General features: G+C 34.6%; 3 protein-coding genes and 2 long non-coding RNA genes across 9 annotated transcripts; 4 read left to right on the plus strand and 1 right to left on the minus strand.

Moving 5' to 3' along the window:
- Window positions 1–380: 380 nt before the first annotated feature.
- Window positions 381–6,497, minus strand: Aplip1 (JNK-interacting protein Aplip1). 4 transcript variants are annotated; one of them, XM_031916030.2, is made up of 8 exons: window positions 6,296–6,497; window positions 4,333–4,545; window positions 3,065–3,285; window positions 1,996–2,271; window positions 1,702–1,854; window positions 1,304–1,584; window positions 983–1,161; window positions 381–694 (listed from the first exon to the last, which is right to left on the minus strand). In XM_031916030.2, exons 1-8 carry the CDS (start codon window positions 6,376–6,378, stop codon window positions 622–624), a joined length of 1,479 nt encoding a protein of 492 aa, XP_031771890.1. In that variant the 5' UTR covers window positions 6,379–6,497; the 3' UTR covers window positions 381–621. The 4 variants fall into 4 exon arrangements, with proteins under 4 accessions (XP_031771890.1, XP_031771888.1, XP_031771889.1 ...); XM_031916028.2 differs by having other exon boundaries at window positions 3,065–3,306; XM_031916029.2 differs by having other exon boundaries at window positions 4,321–4,545.
- Window positions 6,498–7,891: 1,394 nt separating this feature from the next.
- Window positions 7,892–9,312, plus strand: LOC116414264 (uncharacterized). The gene is made up of 3 exons (XR_015292609.1): window positions 7,892–8,662; window positions 9,059–9,160; window positions 9,233–9,312. It is a non-coding gene; the product is annotated as an uncharacterized LOC116414264 (long non-coding RNA).
- A 69-nt stretch (window positions 9,313–9,381) lies between these two features.
- Window positions 9,382–9,758, plus strand: LOC147657357 (uncharacterized). The gene is made up of 3 exons (XR_015292608.1): window positions 9,382–9,468; window positions 9,531–9,616; window positions 9,679–9,758. It is a non-coding gene; the product is annotated as an uncharacterized LOC147657357 (long non-coding RNA).
- Window positions 9,759–9,795: 37 nt separating this feature from the next.
- Trhn (tryptophan hydroxylase) lies at window positions 9,796–14,928 on the plus strand. Of its 2 annotated transcripts, XM_086910209.1 has the most exons (15): window positions 9,796–9,912; window positions 9,975–10,060; window positions 10,133–10,191; window positions 10,268–11,121; window positions 11,403–11,507; window positions 11,812–12,025; window positions 12,214–12,317; window positions 12,423–12,490; window positions 12,574–12,624; window positions 13,233–13,331; window positions 13,398–13,444; window positions 13,532–13,667; window positions 13,823–13,949; window positions 14,151–14,380; window positions 14,521–14,928. In XM_086910209.1, the coding sequence occupies exons 4-15, from the start codon at window positions 11,023–11,025 to the stop codon at window positions 14,864–14,866; spliced, it is 1,626 nt and encodes a 541-aa protein (XP_086766335.1). In that variant the 5' UTR covers window positions 9,796–9,912; window positions 9,975–10,060; window positions 10,133–10,191; window positions 10,268–11,022; the 3' UTR covers window positions 14,867–14,928. The 2 variants fall into 2 exon arrangements, with proteins under 2 accessions (XP_086766335.1, XP_012341006.1); XM_012485552.3 differs by lacking the exon at window positions 9,796–9,912 and having other exon boundaries at window positions 9,940–10,060.
- Window positions 14,929–15,815: 887 nt separating this feature from the next.
- On the plus strand, window positions 15,816–18,169 carry LOC105735248 (phospholipase A2). The gene is made up of 4 exons (XM_012485557.3): window positions 15,816–16,804; window positions 16,916–17,075; window positions 17,574–17,732; window positions 17,828–18,169. Exons 1-4 carry the CDS (start codon window positions 16,672–16,674, stop codon window positions 17,910–17,912), a joined length of 537 nt encoding a protein of 178 aa, XP_012341011.1. The 5' UTR covers window positions 15,816–16,671; the 3' UTR covers window positions 17,913–18,169.
- Window positions 18,170–18,551: the final 382 nt, after the last annotated feature.

Here is an 18,551-nt window from a genome sequence, read left to right on the forward strand (position 1 = left end):
GGAAAAAAAAAAGAATTCAAACGAAATTGTTCGATTTTTCTTATTTAAAAAAAATAAAACATTGGAACGATCCACACTATTGTCTGTTTTTGTCTCGTTCTACGTGTCGCTATATGGATATTTGGTCGAAGGATCGAAAGGTTAGCGATTAATTCTTATCTGGTAAGTAATTAGTATTAGTAGTTATTTAAATATTAAAGATTTTTTTTTCACCCGGAGTTCAAGTCACCGCGTCCCATCGCAGAAATGAAAAGAAACGAAAGTGAAAAGATTTTCATTGTGATTGTTCAATGAAATTGTTCATGGTAACGATGGATCGATTCGTGCGTAAATGGAATAAGTGATAAGTAGTTTGGAAGTGGATAAGAAACGAAAACCAATCGAAATATAAAATATAATAAATTAAATTGTAAATTGTTAAAACAAAATTAGACGACATAGAATAGTCGGTCCCGTCGTGACGCTTCCCGAAGTTGCTCGAAATTGGGTGTTTGATTCGCGTTAATCATTTTTTTTTTCTTTTAGTTATCTACAACTAAGGGCAGTATGTACAGGGGGACAAAGGAATGTGAGATTTATCATTTCCTCCATAGCCGCTATACGACAGGCCAGCAGTATAATCTATTCGATATAAATATCCTCTATCGGGAAAGCAGTCTCGATGAACTTCGTGTAGAACCGATGAAAAGCACGCCTATGAAAAGAAAAAGAAAGAAATATTGTACATTTAAATATATACAAATCAATCCTTCTAATAATCGTTTCGTAAGTTCGATCATTTGATTCGTTTTAAAACGTGATTTATATAATATAGATATAACTTTCGATGAGCAAAGAAATTTAAATTGCGTAATCTTTAGATAAGATCAGAGATAAATAGAGAAAAACAAATATAATTTCAATCCGATTAATTTTCAGAGAAAGTAAACGAAATAATGTATTATGATGAAGACATAATAATAATAAGAAAGAATATACATACCCGACAGCTTCGGCAACGGGCCTCGTGGATTCTTGGCCGATGAACACGTGGCAAGCGAACCTTTGCAAGGTAGGATGCTTCGTGATGAAGCCGAGGTAGCGATGATCGCGAGGATGAAAGGCGCAAAATGAGACATTCTTAAGCGAGTAGAAATAGTCATGGCAAGGTCCTTGATTTTTCTAAAAAAAAAAAAAAAAAAGGAAAAAATAGAACGTATCATTGAATTAATATTCAATCTCTATAGTTTGCAAGAGATTATTATATTATATTTCGTATACTTTTGTTTATTATAATTTAATTGAATCGATTATCTTCAATTACCCGTGGTTTACTTCTATCGACCATTCGAAGACCTTGATCGGATACTTCCAAGATACAACTTTGCGAAACGGGTGACTCTTGTGAATTTCCAACGATTCTTCGAACCGCTTGACAAACAACACCAGTACCTTTGTGTGCCAACGTCTCTACGGAACCCAAATAACCTAAAAGGTATCGTTCCCTTTTCACTTTTGGCGCCGATGGATCAAAATCACTGTAATCCATATCAACCGCATAAGCCGAGGGGAAGATACCTTGTCGACCTGTTCTCAGGTTCACACCTTCAATGCGAGTACGTAAACACGTAAAAAGATAGGTTATGTATTATGTATTATTTCTAGATAAAGTCTCGAAACATCGATAAAGATCGATTGATTAAGAATAATGAATGTTCGAACCTTCACACCATAGGTCGTCAGCTTCTTTTTGAACGTAAATAGGATCGCCAATTTCAAGATCGATCTCATCGTGATGTCTTGGCACGAATTTGTGCAATCCTCGATGCGTTGCCTCCAATAGTTCCAGTTGAGTAAACGGTACACCGCCGCTTCCTTCGAAGCGACACGAGAGCATTACGATGAAAATTATAATGAAAATTGTAAGTAACAATGATACTTTTATTAATTGACAAAGAAATAAAAATTTGTGATATTTTCAGTAAGCAAGTTTGCCAAAAAACGAGAAAAAGTCACCTGGTGTACTACTCGGCGAAACAGAGTCCGTATTCTGTAATGTGTTACAAGGTATCGGCGATACACTTTTTGGCCCATTTTCTGGCGAGTGAGCAGTGGAATGGCCACTGTCGGTGGCCATTCGCTCGCTATCGGGTGAGCTATCCTCATGACGAAGCCTCGAGTGACATTTTCGTAAAACTAAATGCGGTCGATTGGAATTAGAACCAGTTGCTGCGTTCAATTCGTCTGCCAGAGACGACGAGGACTGCATAGACGTTTGTCCAATAGGTAGAGCTGGAAGAAAAATGTTATATTTATTGTTATTATTCCGTCAAAACAAAATAATAAATTTGTATAATTTAATTGAAGCGACGAACGAAACGATGACTACCTTCTTCTGCAACAACAAGATGCTTGAAAGCGTGAGAACTTTATACGCTCAGATTCCGAATGTACAAGAAATCATTGCGTAATCATAACGCGTCCGATACGATATCATTGTATAACTACATAAATATAACGAATGGCAACTGCAGGTGAGTAAGTCATGATCAGATGTATGGATCTCAAACAAGTGGTATGACGTAAGTTAAATGTCATTATGGATTTTCTTTCGCTGCGGTCGTCGATTCTGCGGTTAAATATGCGGTGATTGTCGGTGATCGGTGAATCGCAATAGATGATGAGAAATGCATAACGATATGATGAAATATTGACTCGTAATATATCGTCTCACACTTGGATATATTTTTAATTTGAGGTCGCATTTTTAATCAAGGTGTTGTACGATGTAACAACCCCTTGATCTTTCCTTACTAACCTTTTTTGATAAAAGATGGCTGGAACGATTTTACTATATATGTACTATATCGTGTTGTCTATCACTCTTTCACTCGCGAGGAAAATATGAGGTAAAGAAGCTAGATCGTTTCCAACGAGCTATCACCACTTTCTACTGTCTTAATATAAATACATAACTTAGGAAGGAGTATTACTTTAGAGTTACTCGAATTTACGAATGGTAAAAGGATAATACGAAATCTAGAAGGATATATAAACATCGATATTTACAATTTAATTCTCTTACATTTTTTCGTTTTAGGAATTTCCGGTAATCTTCGACGTCTGCGCTCGGTGCTACCGCTTCCGGGACGATTCGAGGGCACGTGTTCCGGTGTCGGCCAGGAACTCAAACTCGAGCAGGAATCTCCGACGTCGCTGACTACGCTATCTCTACCACCGTTACCGGATCCGGCAGTACTACCTCCACCAGGACCCGGTCCACCGACGCCTGCTGATCGACCCCTGCTGCTCAGTCCACCGAACAAGCTAATGTCACCCAAGGGTAGTTGTGTAGTGAGCTAAGCTACCTTTCACCATGCCATTTAAAGTGTGTAGGTTGTACTTCTTTCTTTTTTCCTTTCTTTTTTTTTTTTTTTTTTCTTGTTGTTGCAAGTTTCCGCTAGCACTACCAAGTTATAATCAACAATTGAGAACAAGATTTGATTTGTAAAGTGTCACAGAATATAATTCGTATTTTTTCTTTTTTTTAATTCGGTAAATTTGATTCGGTTGTTATGACACGTTTTCGAATTACATCTATCCATTAGATCTGTTATTATGCAATCTGTTCTCAATGTTTTAACTATAATATAAAAGGGGATTTTTACTTCTTCTGTAGATGCAAGACGTCACGCATGATACTGAAATACAACTATCCTAGCTGCAAATAAATCGACGTGCAAACTTGCCTGAACCATAATGCATTTTTATAAAAAATGCGTATCGATAGATAAATGAAAAAATATCGATAGCTTTTTTTTAGAAGAAAATACGTTTAAAAATAATTATAACCTTCTAGATCTATGAAAGGAAATTTGAAAAATTAATTAGTTAAAACGGATACATGCAAGTTACGCAGCACAAAAAAGGTTATGCTCAAAAAAGGTTTGTAATAGATGCAAGATTAAATTTGAATTTGAATTAAATTAGATTCTCGATCAATATTAATGATACGTATGTAATTAATCGAAAAGTGAAAAATAATTCAAAAGTTCTGAACGCACTTCTGAAATAATTAGATTCACTTCGAAAATTATAATTAAAACACGAGCACACGTTCCTTCGAGCAGAAGAAATCCTCTAATTATTTCGAATAAAGTTCAAGATGGATTATTTAAAATTTCAATTTGCATCGTGTGAATGATGTTATATAGGAAAAAAAAAAAAAGAATTTTGATCAAATAATTCGATAATTTCTCAATATCACGATTTCAGACCATGAATACAAATTCTAATAAAATCTATCTTTGCAGGCCAAAGAAGAAGTGGGTTAACACTTACGAGGTTACCAACCTAAAGTCGCTATCAGCTACAATGGAACAATTATGATCAAGATCTTCGCTATCATCTCCAGAAGTATGTCCGCTTTGGTTGTCGTGCCGATGAATGACCACCACTTCCTCATCCTCGGAATCGACAGCGACTCCGTCGCAAGATCTCTCGACCTCCGCATCGCTATCCTGCGACGAGGTCGGCGAATCGTCTATCATCACATCGTGAACAAGCCTAATTTCAAGAATAACAATTTGGAAAATTAATTCATCGTTCAGTGCACAAAAATTGATAGAAATTTTTCAACAACGAAATCAATTACGTCGTGTTTTAACATGTTTTCCGTGAAAACATTTTAAAAATCGAACGGATCAAAGTTAACACGTACGAATTATCATAAGATGCCTCGTCATAGTCAAGAAATAATCGAATCTTATTAACAGGTAAACAAAAATATTATCTTGATCTTGGTATATATCTTTTATATTTCAATGTTTATATAGTTAAAAAAAAAAATCCGTATTTCAATTCCTTGAGAATTGAAACGACAGTTTATAAATTTGATTATTTGTTATAATCGCGAGAACAAAGAATCATTTGATCGTTTGAAAATGATAAGCAATTTATTTATTGCAAATGGAAGATTGGATAATTAATGATTAAAAAGATTGGGATGAATTCATGAATCAGCGTTAGGTTTTATTTGTTGAGCAAGTAATTAAGACTGACAGATAAAGTGAAAACGATTTCACATACGCGACAGACTTCAATCGATTTTATTTCGTACTGGTTTAACATACATACATACATACATACATTCATAAATAAGGAAAATTGTCACCTACACATTGCGTTTCCGATCGATACATATAATTTAACTAGACTAGAAAAACTATCTATTTCTAAAGTTTTTAAAATATGTGATCTAAATTATCTGTTAACGTTTTATTAAATGATCTAATTAAAATTCATTTATGGATATGATAAAATTAAGAGAAAATTAAGAGAAGAGTTACTATGCAAAATAATATGCCAAATATAAAATGATGTAAATGAAATAACATTCGATTTAATCGAAAAAAAAAAATTGATTAAATAATAACATATATTAATTTTATAAAGTAACGAATTATTAATCAATTTGTTTGGATCCAATGATCAAAATGTTTGGAAACTATTTTATACAGAATTTATTTGATACACAGAGAGCAGCATAGACCGCACCTTGTCTTTTCGATTTAATTTCTTACTACTTTGATCGTTTCTCGAATATACGAATGGCCGAATGAAAGTGGCGCTAAACAATAAAATGCCACGATGATTTTATTAGACACACATTAAATTATTCGTCAGTTATGGAAACAAGTTGCAAAAACGCAATGATAATTTTTCACAATGATACGAAATCGTAACGTAGATTAATAAAAACGAAATCACAAGTATTACTTATACGAACTTATACTAATTCATAAGAATTAGAAATTAACTCGAACGAATTCCGTTTTCTGTTATCATAATTGCATGCATCAGTTGTGAAAATTGGCACGTTGGTTACCATATACCAAATCATGTCATCAATTAAATTCATTTCCATAACCACGTTTCTATCATTTCTGTAACGTTTCATGAACCTTTCAACCCGAAGAAAATACGGTCACCCACTACAGCAACCAGAAACCCTGTCACAACGTCGATAACGCAACCCCCATTCAAGGTGTCCCTTTACGTCAAAGGTCGCCTCAAATCGGTCATTGTACCAAAAAAACGTTCCATCTAAAAATCCATACCCCACAAACAGAATATAAAAAAAAAAAAAAAGAAGAAAGACATCGAAACACATATCGCCTTAATAATAAACGATGTCATCGATGCTCTCTCATTCGAACCTCTCGTCCAAAGAACATATATATATATATATATACTTTAAAGATCCCCCAACGAATATTCTCATTTTCAGATACGAAAAGGAAAACGGATTGCTCACGTGTAATTGGAGAGCGGTGCCTTGAGATGCTGCGGAAGTCTTTCAAAGTAATGTCGAAATTCCTCGAACTCGGTGTCGGCCATTCTGCGGCGAACCAATGAAAAACACACGGCGTGGGGTCGATCCTGAAGGCGGCCGTGACGGCCTGGAGGAGAGCTGCTCGTCGACCCCCGGAAAGCAGAGGCAAGATGTCGCTCGCGTTAGAGACGACGATGGCCGAGCACGAACGCTTCGACGCCGCTCGGTGACGTCCCCCTATTGATTCCTGCGTGGTGGGCGTCGCGCATCCGATGATTTTCCGCCGCCAGGAAATCGAACGGGAGAAGCCGACGTTGAAACGTCTCTCGCAACACACGTATACGGGTTGCCCGATTTAATATTTCAACCCGATCGTCACGACTCACCGCGCCACCTCGACGATCAAAATATTTATACAAATCTAGTTATACGATCTAGAATTTTTTCTAGAGGAGAGGGTGGCTGAGATCACTGTTCGAGAGGATGAATCGGTTCGCGGGTCTCGTGTTGATACGAGAAGCCTTTTAACGCGTTCCATGCTATAAATTGAGAAGAGTAGAATTTCCTTTATATACGAGTTTATCTCTCGGGGATAGAGCAATTCGAATAAACTCTCTTTTCCATTTTAATCCCGATAATAGAAATGGATATTGAAAGAGTTGTATAGAAGATGTTTGTATTGCTACGAATATGTGTATATGCTTACGCTTATAAAGAATTCAGTAAAATAGAAATATATATGTATATATATGTTTCACAAAGATTTGTGTCGATTGTTTTCGATTAAGGAGATTGAAATATTAGAAATAAATAATTTCATCGTGGATAAATTATTTATAAATGTAATCTGTAATTTGTATCTTTAGATAAGTTGGATTATAATTTTTTAGATACTTTAGATCAATATAGAAATTTGGCGAATAGAGGGAAAAGCAGCAATTGATAGAGACGAGAGAATAATTAATAGCGGTCAATCGAGTTTAAAGAAGTTTTAAACAAGCTTTTACACGATTGAACTGGTGATTTTGCGTTTCTTCTTGCGAATCAAAATTTTCAATCTTTTTAACGTTTAATTATTTACTTATATAAAAAGCTACGAAGCAGAAGAGAAGAGCACATGATTTGCATTGGATCCGCGCCAAAATTAAATAATGCTTCGAAAATCTGCCTATAATAGAACCATTTTCAATTTATTCGATGTAAATGAGGTATTTTCTTTTTTTCCTTTCCAATTCTTAATTTTCATTCGTTCTTTTCTGCAAGTAACTTCTTTGTTCGAATCAGCTAGCCCACTTATTCGTGCTTAAGAGCACGGTCCAAAAGGATCTTTCTCTCGGCAAACAACGAATACCTATCATCTTGTCCTTATTTACTTCTTCTTCTACTTTTCTCTAATCGATTAAATCCTTTGAAAAGCTCGATTTGTATCAATACTTTAGTAAAAGAATTCAGAAGAAAGAATTGAAATTTAATTCTATTAATGAAACAAGAAGAAATGTATTATTTTTAAAACAGGTTGAATCTTCCTTTTTTTTTTTTTTTTTTTTTTTTTAGTATTAATATATTTAAAATCTAAGATAAAGATATGCATTAGAAAATTGTACACAGATAATACATAGCTCGATGACCTTTCCAAGAATATTTATATAGAAAAGAAGAGAGAACCAATATATCGACCAATTTGATGCGTGCAAATTTGCTTGAAAAAATAATAGTTATTTATTTATGAAAAAAATTATATCGAAATTTCTGAAGAGAATTTTCTTTCTATACGAATGTATCAAATTTCTATCTTATAATTCAACAATGTCTCGAACACTTTAAAGTTATTTGCAATACAATGGAGACAAATTACGAAAGTTCAACTTTGTGCTCAAAGGGTGATAAGATAGGAGATATCATATTTCGTAGAACATCTGCAAAGTGAGAAGTGAATTTCAAGATGCGGGTATAAGATTCAATAGTATTTATAAAATTATAAATATATCGTACAAAATTCTTAATATTATCGTTTAACGTAAGTTTTGACGAATAAATTCTTCTCGAAAATTCGATTAAATTTATTTCTATATATTAATAAACGACATTGTAATAATTAATTTTCAATCTTTTACAGATCGAACAGCTGGTCATCTTCAGTAGAATAGAGTCTCTTGATCGATCGATCGAAACTATTTATTCCCTATTTATCAATACACAAATATCTTGCATAAATATAATTGCGAAAAGCGATTTAGGGACTCGGTGATAAAACATCCTCTCGAAGCTGATCGAACGATACTCTCAATTCTCTTAATGCCAGAGGAACTCGGCTCGGTATAATTCAGCAAGGGGTGGTAGCTGATAGCGGTAAGTGATGGACATTGGTAATGTGCTGCATCTGCTTTGCCACGAGGCGAGGCGTTCGAGCTTTTATTAAACACGCTCTTTGTTCCGTGGAAAAAGAAACACGAAAGCGAGAACGATTGTCTTCCTAAAAGAAAGGAGGGGGCAGAAAAATTAAATAATCCCACCCTTCGAAAAGCACTTTCTCGTTCAAGGATATGATTTATACTTGTCAATATATTGTTCCTTCAACTTTGAATTATTAGATTATTGGATGTATATATAAATATTAATATGTTATAATACATTGCGCAACATTTTGTAAATTACACGTATATTTAAGACAGGAGGTAAATTATTAATAAAATCTATGGATCTATTGATCTATAATCTAATAATTAAAAAATTTGAATTTTACAGTTTTGTAATAAACATTTTATTCGGTTCATCAATTGGCATATTTATAACACTTGTGAAATTGAAGAGGGAGAAAAGGTGTATAATAGTGGAAAAAGACAGGAGGTAAATTATTAATAAAATATATCTATTGATCCATTGATCTAATCCAATAATTAAAAAACTTGAATTTTACAGTTTTGTATCCGGATAAACATTTTATTCATAACACTTGCAAAATTGAAGAAGGAGAAAAGGTGTATAATAGTGGAAAAAGACAGGAGGTAAATTATTAATAAAATATATATTGATCCATTGATCTAATCCAATAATTAAAAAATTTTATAGTTTTGTATCCGGATAAACATTTTATTCATAACACTTGCAAAATTGAAGAAGGAGAAAAGGTGTATAATAGTGGAAAAAGACAGGAGGTAAATTATTAATAAAATATATTGATCCATTGATCTAATCCAATAATTAAAAAATTTTATAGTTTTGTATCCGGATAAACATTTTATTCATAACACTTGCAAAATTGAAGAGGGAAAAAAGGTGTATAATAGTGGAAAAAGACAGGAGGTAAATTATTAATAAAATATATTGATCCATTGATCTAATCCAATAATTAAAAAATTTTATAGTTTTGTATCCGGATAAACATTTTATTCATAACACTTGCAAAATTGAAGAGGGAAAAAAGGTGTATAATAGTGGAAAAAGACAAAAGGTAAATTATTAATAAAATATATTGATCTATTGATCTGATCCAATAATTAAAAAATTTTATAGTTTTGTATCCGGATAAACATTTTATTCATAACACTTGCAAAATTGAAGAGGGAAAAAAGGTGTATAATAGTGGAAAAAGACAGGAGGTAAATTATTAATAAAATATATTGATCTATTGATCTGATCCAATAATTAAAAAATTTTATAGTTTTGTATCCGGATAAACATTTTATTCATAACACTTGCAAAATTGAAGAGGGAAAAAAGGTGTATAATAGTGGAAAAAGACAGGAGGTAAATTATTAATAAAATATATCTATTGATCCATTGATCTAATCCAATAATTAAAAAATTTGAATTTTACAGTTTTGTATCCGGATAAACATTTTATTCATAACACTTGTGAACCTGAAGAGGAAGAAAAGGTATGCAATAATGGAAAAATAAGGTATAATACAATTACATGTAAAGTAATAATAATAATAATAATAAATATCACAGTGATAATTCTGGATGACGCTACAGTAACGATCTTCGTTACAATTGAATGAAAATCGTAGCGAATATTCACGAGCCATATCAAGGAATCGAAGTGTCGGATTCGTGTCTTTTCCTCGGCAGACTAATTTCACTTGGCCCAGAAATCCAAAGGAGAAACTGTTTTTCGTCGGATCAAAGAACAGGATGAATTCATTGGTGAACGAAGGAGGATAAAAAAAAGAAAAGGAAAAAAAAAAAAAAGGACCTTGCGATTTCTTCTCCTTGCATTCCACCCACAGTTTTGTGGACCCCAGTGACGTCACCGGGAATAGATTGTGGAACCGGCACGGCAGTTAAATGGGGCGAGCCAACAACGCTCCTCTCTTCCCAACCCCATGAAAAGTGTTATCCGACCAATAGGGAAACTTCGTACCACTGTGCGTCGACCAATCGCGAGCAGATCGTCATTGAGGAAGACGCGTACTCGGAGGGGACCGAGGTCTTAAGAGGAGCGGAGGATACCGGTACCGGGACACTGTTGCTCGCGGCCCTTCAACAGGCGAATCGTTCAACTTTGCCCGGTGATTTCTTCTTTTCAATCTCGTCGAGAAATCAACGTGTCAACGTGTTGTCCCGCAACTTGGAATATATAACTAGACGTACGGTTTGAAGAGATTGGAAGAATAGAGGATTTAAAAATTGTGTGAAAGTATTCTGTTTCTTCTTTCGAACGAGAATATATATTTCGAATATTGTTTCGAATCTATCGTCCAATTATGAGCGGTTCTGGGAAAGGTCTTCTCGGGGTGTGGTTATACAGAAGAGGCGACAATTGGGCCATTAAAGAAGGGAGCCCCATCCACAAGTCGAGTGATGTACGTTGCTTTGGTGGTGTAGGGATATTTTAATATTTTCATTCTTCTCATATTCTCTCTCGTATTTGCTCGTTATTTTAAATTGGCGCGATGTTTTTAATTATCTCGATTGATACTTTTTTTCTCATGGACATATATCATTTTCACGAAATTGTTGTGTAAGGTCTGTATTAATATGGAGATAATAAGTTATAATAAGTAGAAAGAGGGAAGAAATAGTATAGATAGGTGGTGAGAGAGTAGAAACGTAACGCGTATGATACGTTCTTTCGTTCGTTCAGATCCCCATGGTCGAGCGCAAATCGAGCAACGACAACAAGAATTCCGTCGTATTTTCGTTGAAAAATCAAATCGGCGGTCTGGCACGAGCATTGCAAGTTTTTCAGGTACGACGTTTAACGACCATGCTGCATAATACAACGAAGCGCAAGTATATAAAATTTGATTGGAAAAGAAACGCGATGAACTTTATCCACTCATTCTTCTAAACGTAAAAGTAACGCAACAATAATCTCGTATTATTCTTTCTTCTTGTAAAACCACCTCCGCGTATGTATACTTTTTAGAAAAAAATGGAAATTGAATCAAGGTAGAAAATCGTCTTTATAAAGTTTTGAAAAATTGTATCTCGATGAAAAGTATAAAAGAATACATACATTGGAAATAAATAATGATACATTTGATACGAAGGATCTGGGTGTGAATGTAATTCACATCGAGTCGAGGAAATCCGCGCGCCGCGGCTCGGAATACGAGATCCTGGTCGACGTGGAATGCGATTCGAAGAGGATGGAACAGTTGACGAGATTGTTGAGCCGAGAAGTTGCCGCCATTAATTTAGCCCAATACGAGCAAATGGGAAATATCCCTCACGCTCCATCGCTTTCCGCAGCTCCAAGTTTTGGTAAGTCGTGCATTTTCGCTCGAACAAGATTCGCTATTAATTCTATTCACTACTCAATAACTTTTGCAATCTTTTCAACTACGAATTTAGGAAATGATTTCTTTTTAATAAATGAAATTTTCTTCTCGAAGAAAGTTTCAACAAATTTATACATAAAATTAATTATTTTCGTTCGAATCGTTTGCCAGATTTCAGCGAGGTAGATATGCCATGGTTCCCACGAAAAATATCGGATCTAGATCAGGCTCAAAAAGTGCTCATGTACGGATCCGAATTGGACGCGGATCATCCCGTACGTTTTCTTTCTCAAACTGTCTTTTCGTGGTAAACACGAGACATTGTCGAGATATTAGCATTGAGAACACGATGTTATTTGATCATTGAACATTTTCTTCAGGGCTTCAAGGATCCGATCTATCGGAAACGTCGTGTGCAATTTGCGGATATCGCGAACAATTACAAATAGTACGTTTTAATAATTAATAAAATTCAATGTTACGCAATGTTACGAGAAGGGAATGAAAACAGTTGCGTCAATTCTGTTTCAGCGGCCAGGCGATTCCTCGAGTTCAGTACACGCAGGAGGAGATCAAGACGTGGTCCGTCCGATTTTCGTTTCCATTTTGTTTTCCAAAGGATAATTTAAAATAGCGTAGAAGAAGCGTAGAAAAGTTGGTTTTGTCGCGAGTTTTTAAAGTTCGAGATGAGAAAAAAAAAAAAAAAGAAAGAAAGAGAAAAATCTGTTGTTACGCGAAATCTTCGTACGTGCTTGGACGAACGCGAAGCTAATCGATTCGACGAAGAGATTCTTCGATTCTTTCGATGTCTTTTTCTAGATTTTGCTGCAATTACGAAACAATATCCTAATCCAATATAACTGGGAAAAGTTTCTCTCCGTTCTCGTTTCGAGAACGCGTGAACAAGCCAAGATTGACTCGCGTTGAATACACCCCTTAATTGTCCTTATTTAATTTATCCTCCGCGATCTTCGAGGACTGACTTCTATAACTCAATTTATCCTAGTAGAGATTGAAGATGTGTCGAAGAGGATGATAGATAAATAATCTAGTTTAACGCATCCACGATAATATTCTAAAATGAAGAAAAAATCTTTGTGACAATTTTTATTTTTTATTACAATATTTACATTTAAATTAAATTTCCATCTCTTTTATCTTATACTTATAATCTTATATTTATCTGTTAGGGGTACCGTTTTCCGTGAATTGCATCACCTTTATCAGAAACACGCTTGCAACGAGTATCTCGAGAATTGGCCAAAGTTGGTGAAATATTGCGGCTACAGGTAAATAATATTTGCTCGATGTGAAATTGAATGGATATAATTGGCACGTCGTTGTTTGATCGACAGAGAGGATAACATACCGCAGTTACAAGATGTAAACGTTTTTTTGAAACGTAAGTAAACGATCATGATTGGAATTGAAGATAAAGTAAAAAAAAAAAAAGAAAAAGAAAAGAACGCAATTACCATTTTGCAATCAGGCACTACTGGATTCCAACTTCGACCCGTGGCTGGCTACCTATCACCGAGAGACTTTCTGGCTGGCCTTGCTTTCCGAGTATTTCATTGCACTCAGTACATTCGACATTCGTCCGATCCCTTTTACACACCTGAACCGTAAGCGATTCAGAAACCTATTCATTCATCAGATAGATAGAAGTAATACAGATAAAGAAATAAATAAATAATAATTTTGAAACCGTAAAATTTTTTTACTCTCTCTCTCTCTCTCTCTCTCTCTCTCCTTTTTAATTCTTTTCAATCGTCTACAGAGATTGCTGCCACGAATTGTTGGGTCACATGCCGCTTCTAGCGAATCCAAGTTTCGCTCAATTCTCGCAAGAACTTGGACTGGCTTCCCTCGGTGCTTCGGACGAGGATATCAATAAATTAGCAACTGTAAGTGTTTTGCATTCGTTCAACAACAACGTTCCTTAATCTCGTATCAAAAGTTTAAAACGAGATCATCCCGCGATTAAGTTAACGATTAATATCGAGTTTCGCAAAGAAATAATTTGACACTGTAATGCATTCCTTTTTTCTTTCATTTCATTTACGTTTTTTTCTTTCTTTTTTTTTTTTTTTTTTTTTTTCTTACAGCTTTATTTCTTCACGGTGGAATTTGGATTGTGCAAACAGGATGGCATACTTCGCGTTTACGGGGCAGGTTTATTATCCTCCGTCGCGGAACTGAAACACGCTGTATCCGTCCCCGAGAAAACTTTCCGATTCGACCCGGAGGTAACTTGCAAACAAGAGTGTATCATCACTGCGTTTCAAAATGCCTATTACTATACGGACAGTTTCGAGGAGGCAAAGGAAAAAATGCGGTAATTCCGCGCATCATTGTATTGTTAAAATGAAATTCGAAACAAGAGAGAAAAAAAAAAAAAAGAAACAATGAATAAATTTCGATGCGATGAAAAATGAACGAGAAGAAACGGATATCGATTTGTTCTTTTATTTTTAGAGCATTTGCAAACCAAATACAACGACCATTTGGATTGCGGTATAATCCATACACGCAATCGGTGGAAGTGTTGACGGATGCTCAGAAAATCACGGCAGTGGTGAGCGAGCTGAGAGGTGATCTCTGTATCGTTTCGAACGCCCTCAGGAAGATACAAGAGCAGGATGATACGGTGGATATTGAGAGAATAACTAGTCTTTTAACTCAAGGAATCGAATTACCTCAAGATACCTCGTCCTCCGATAGCGATATCGATAAAAGTCCTAATATCGAGGCGCCGGAAAGATCAGTACGAAATCAGAATAATATATATTCCGATGATAATATAATCAATGCTCAAGATTAAGCAAAAATTTTGTTTCATAATTAAAATTTGATGTGCATAGTAAATTATTGTTAAAAAAATTATTTCTCTCTTTTTCTTTCTATATATATATATATAGATAGATAGATATAGATATGTGTATAGATCTGTCTAGAAGAAAATTATTAAAATTAGATAAATGTTTTATCGAACTAAAGGTAAATCGCATAATAGATTGTAGAAATAGATTGTTAGAATTCTTTATGCTTGCAAAAAATTATATTTAAATGATATTATTAAAGTTATACATATGAAAAATAATAAAAAAAATTATATAAAGTAAAATTGAACGTTATTATTATATATACCTATATTATATTTATACGTAAACCATCAAGTTAAATAGAAAGTAATATGTAACTAATTTTTAATTAGATTTTTAGATGATTAATTAATCAGAAAGTATCGAAAGAACAATAAAATTAATTAGAATATAAGAATTCTCTCTTTAGGGAAGAAATTTTCTCGAATAGTATAGACAAGGAGAGGAAATAGCAAGAGAAGGATAGAGATAGGGTAAAAATTCGAGAATCAGCGCCATCTCTAGAGTGCCGCAAATGAAACTCAAATATAGACAAGGAGAACAAATAGTGGAGAAGGATAGAGAGAATAAGAATTGACCGTCAGCACCATCTCTCGAATAACGAAGATATTTCTTCAAAGGCTCGGTAAAAAAGGATAGGAATTGAGGTTTAACGCCATCTTTCGAACCCCTTTAAAAAGATATCACAAACATGCTTCTCAATGTACTTAAAAGATGGCGCTGACGGTCGATTCTCATCCTATCTCTATCCTTCTCTTACCATTTTCTGTCCTTTCTTTACGAGTTTCATTTGCGGCACTCTTGAGATGGCGCTGATTCCCGAATTTTTACCCTATCTCTATCCTTCTCTCACTAATTTACTCTCCTTGTCTATACTCCCTCTGTCAGAAACGATATACGGTGACGTTCATTATACATACTTTCATAATGTTTCTCTTATAATGTGTTTTAATTTTCAATATGAAAAATTGTTTATTTTACAATGTGTCTTTAGAAACGATTTCACAACATATAATATACGATATATTCAGATACAACGAATACTTTAACGCTTGACGATAATGCAACGCATTGAAATTGAAACGAATGAAAAGTTTAACCAATAGATTGGAAACAAAGAGATAAGCTTAAGGAAGTTTCGAGCGTTCGAAAAAAAGGAAGAAGCGATTGAACAAATTACAAATATCGTTAAAAATGTATCGTTCGAGTCGTGCGCGAACTATAAAAATTCTGAAATTCTGTAAAAAAAATTCTCTATCTATTTCCCGATCGTTTTACGCTTTTTATTTTCACACAGCAGAGAGATAACGATCATCACGCGCGAATACGTGTAACGTTTATCTTTCTTTGCGCATAAACAAACGTCGTCCAACGCGTTAAAATTATGAGCTCACATTTGAGCCTATCTATGGATTCCTATGTAACACGTGGACTAGTTCAAATCCAAGGCATTAACTATCCCTTTTTCGAATAGTTTTTCTTTTTCTTTATATATATATATATATTTTTTTTTATTTTTTGCATTTGAAATTTCGTTCTTATCGTTGATCGCGCGCTTTTTACGATTTCAGATTAAAACTGTCGTAAAAGGGAAAATTTTTTTTTATAAAACGAAAGAACGGCGCGTTCTTGCGTTCTCGTGACCAATCATCGAAAGCAAGTCTTTTCTCTTGCTTCTTCATATTCTCCTAGAAAAAAGAAAGAAGAAAACTTTAAGATACTTTTTTTTTATCGCTGTTTCACGATGCGCGTTCTCCACTCGTCGATCATTCTCGTTCTCTGCCTGTTTCTCCACGTTTCTGTTCAAGAATGGCAGAAGGAGGCCGATGATGAGATTCAGGAACGAATAAATTTCTCCAAGTATACAATTGTTCCAAGTAAGTGCGACAGGTGGTACAATTATTAATTACTTGTCTACGAATATTTCTTCACTCCCGTTTATTTATATATATATACATATTTTTTCATTTGTTTCATAATGATGACAGAAACGAAGTGGTGCGGGCCAGGTAATAAAGCGAAAAACGAGAACGATTTGGGATATTTTAAGATAACCGACGCTTGCTGCAGAGACCACGATTTATGTGGCGATAGCATCAAACCTCTCGGATCTAAACATGGCTTGAGGAATTTGAGCCCTTTCGTCAGGTTCTCTCTCTCTCACGCACGCACCTTCTTGATTTAATTCACGCATTTTCCCTTACTCTTTTCCAAGTTTTCTTCAACTTCCTTGATGTTTTCTGCTACGATCCTCGTCCTCAAATTACTTTTTTCCTCTTTTCCCTCGCGCACAATTTTATCATTGATGGCCTTCCAATGGAACGTGAACCGAATAACTCAATTTTTCAAAATGTTTTCCGCGATTTATATCGCTTGAATAATCATTCTTTCGCGAATCACGAATTTAACGTAATTCCTTCTCGCGATTTCTTTTACTTTTTCTTCGACAGAGTTGGAAATTTCATCATTCTACGTTTCTACGTTCCTTTATTCGAAGAATCTAAAACTCTAAGATGTTAGTTATTCGTCACGAATCATCGGGTGGTTGCATTTTATATTGAATATTGGTGAATGTTGAAGGATATTGAGCGAAGAAACTTGATTGACGAGAGGGGAATTTTTTAAACGATAAAATTTGTTGAACAGGTCAGAATGCTCGTGTGACAACAAGTTCTACAATTGTCTCAAGAATTCGTCAGAGTTTATCACTCCCATTATAGGCAACGGTTACTTCAATAACATACTGAATCAAAAGTGCTACAAATTGGAATATCCTGTCACCGGTTGCAAACTTTACACGAACGAGTAAGCGAGAAATTTAATATTTTAATAACGGATGGAATGTTCGTTTCGAATTTGAAGTTATTTCAATTTTCTTCTAACAATTTTTTCCCCGGTAGGAAAAACCGACGTTGCGTGGAGTATATTCTGGACAAGAAAAAGCCGAAGATTTACCAATGGTTCGATCTGCCTAACTTTTCCTAATTATTATCCAGTAAGAAATTGAATAGAGAGAGGGAAAATAGTGACAAAAATAGAGATGTAGTATAAGAAGATGAAAAGTATGAATAACAGGCAATAAATAAGAGTTTATTAGGATTGTAAGGTTTGTAACGATATCGTGATATTTGCCCTGAAAGATTTTTCTTAATAATTACTTTATTATTAAAATGTCACGCAATATAGATTTTTAATATTCAACAATGTAATATTCAATAAATTATCTTTCTTTATACATAAAATATTATAAAGTATAAAAGTTTTATTCACGTTAATTCGTGTGTGAAATCATTTTAAGTTAGCTAAGAAATTCACTAAGAATTTGTGGTGCTGCAAGAAGTGTAAAGTTAACACGTTCAACCCGGTTGCGTGTACAAGCAGGGTATTGCTTTCATCTGGTGGCGTGAACCTCTCGTGATCCCAGTTTTCTCCATGTGGCGGTGGTTCACATTTATAAACTAAACGCAAGCCTATAAAGAAGCAGTGGGTCGAATAAGTGGGCCGTCGGAAGAATAAACAACTTGTCATCACGTGCTCGTCACGTACAACATTGAAAAAGGATGTGCAAAGGATTGAACGTGTTAAGTACTTGCTTCGATTATTGGTTATATTTATATCGTGTAA

Source organism: Apis florea, unplaced genomic scaffold (genome assembly GCF_048593485.1).
Source record: "Apis florea isolate Af1SG1 unplaced genomic scaffold, ASM4859348v1 contig_3170_pilon, whole genome shotgun sequence".
NCBI lineage: Eukaryota > Metazoa > Arthropoda > Insecta > Hymenoptera > Apidae > Apis > Apis florea.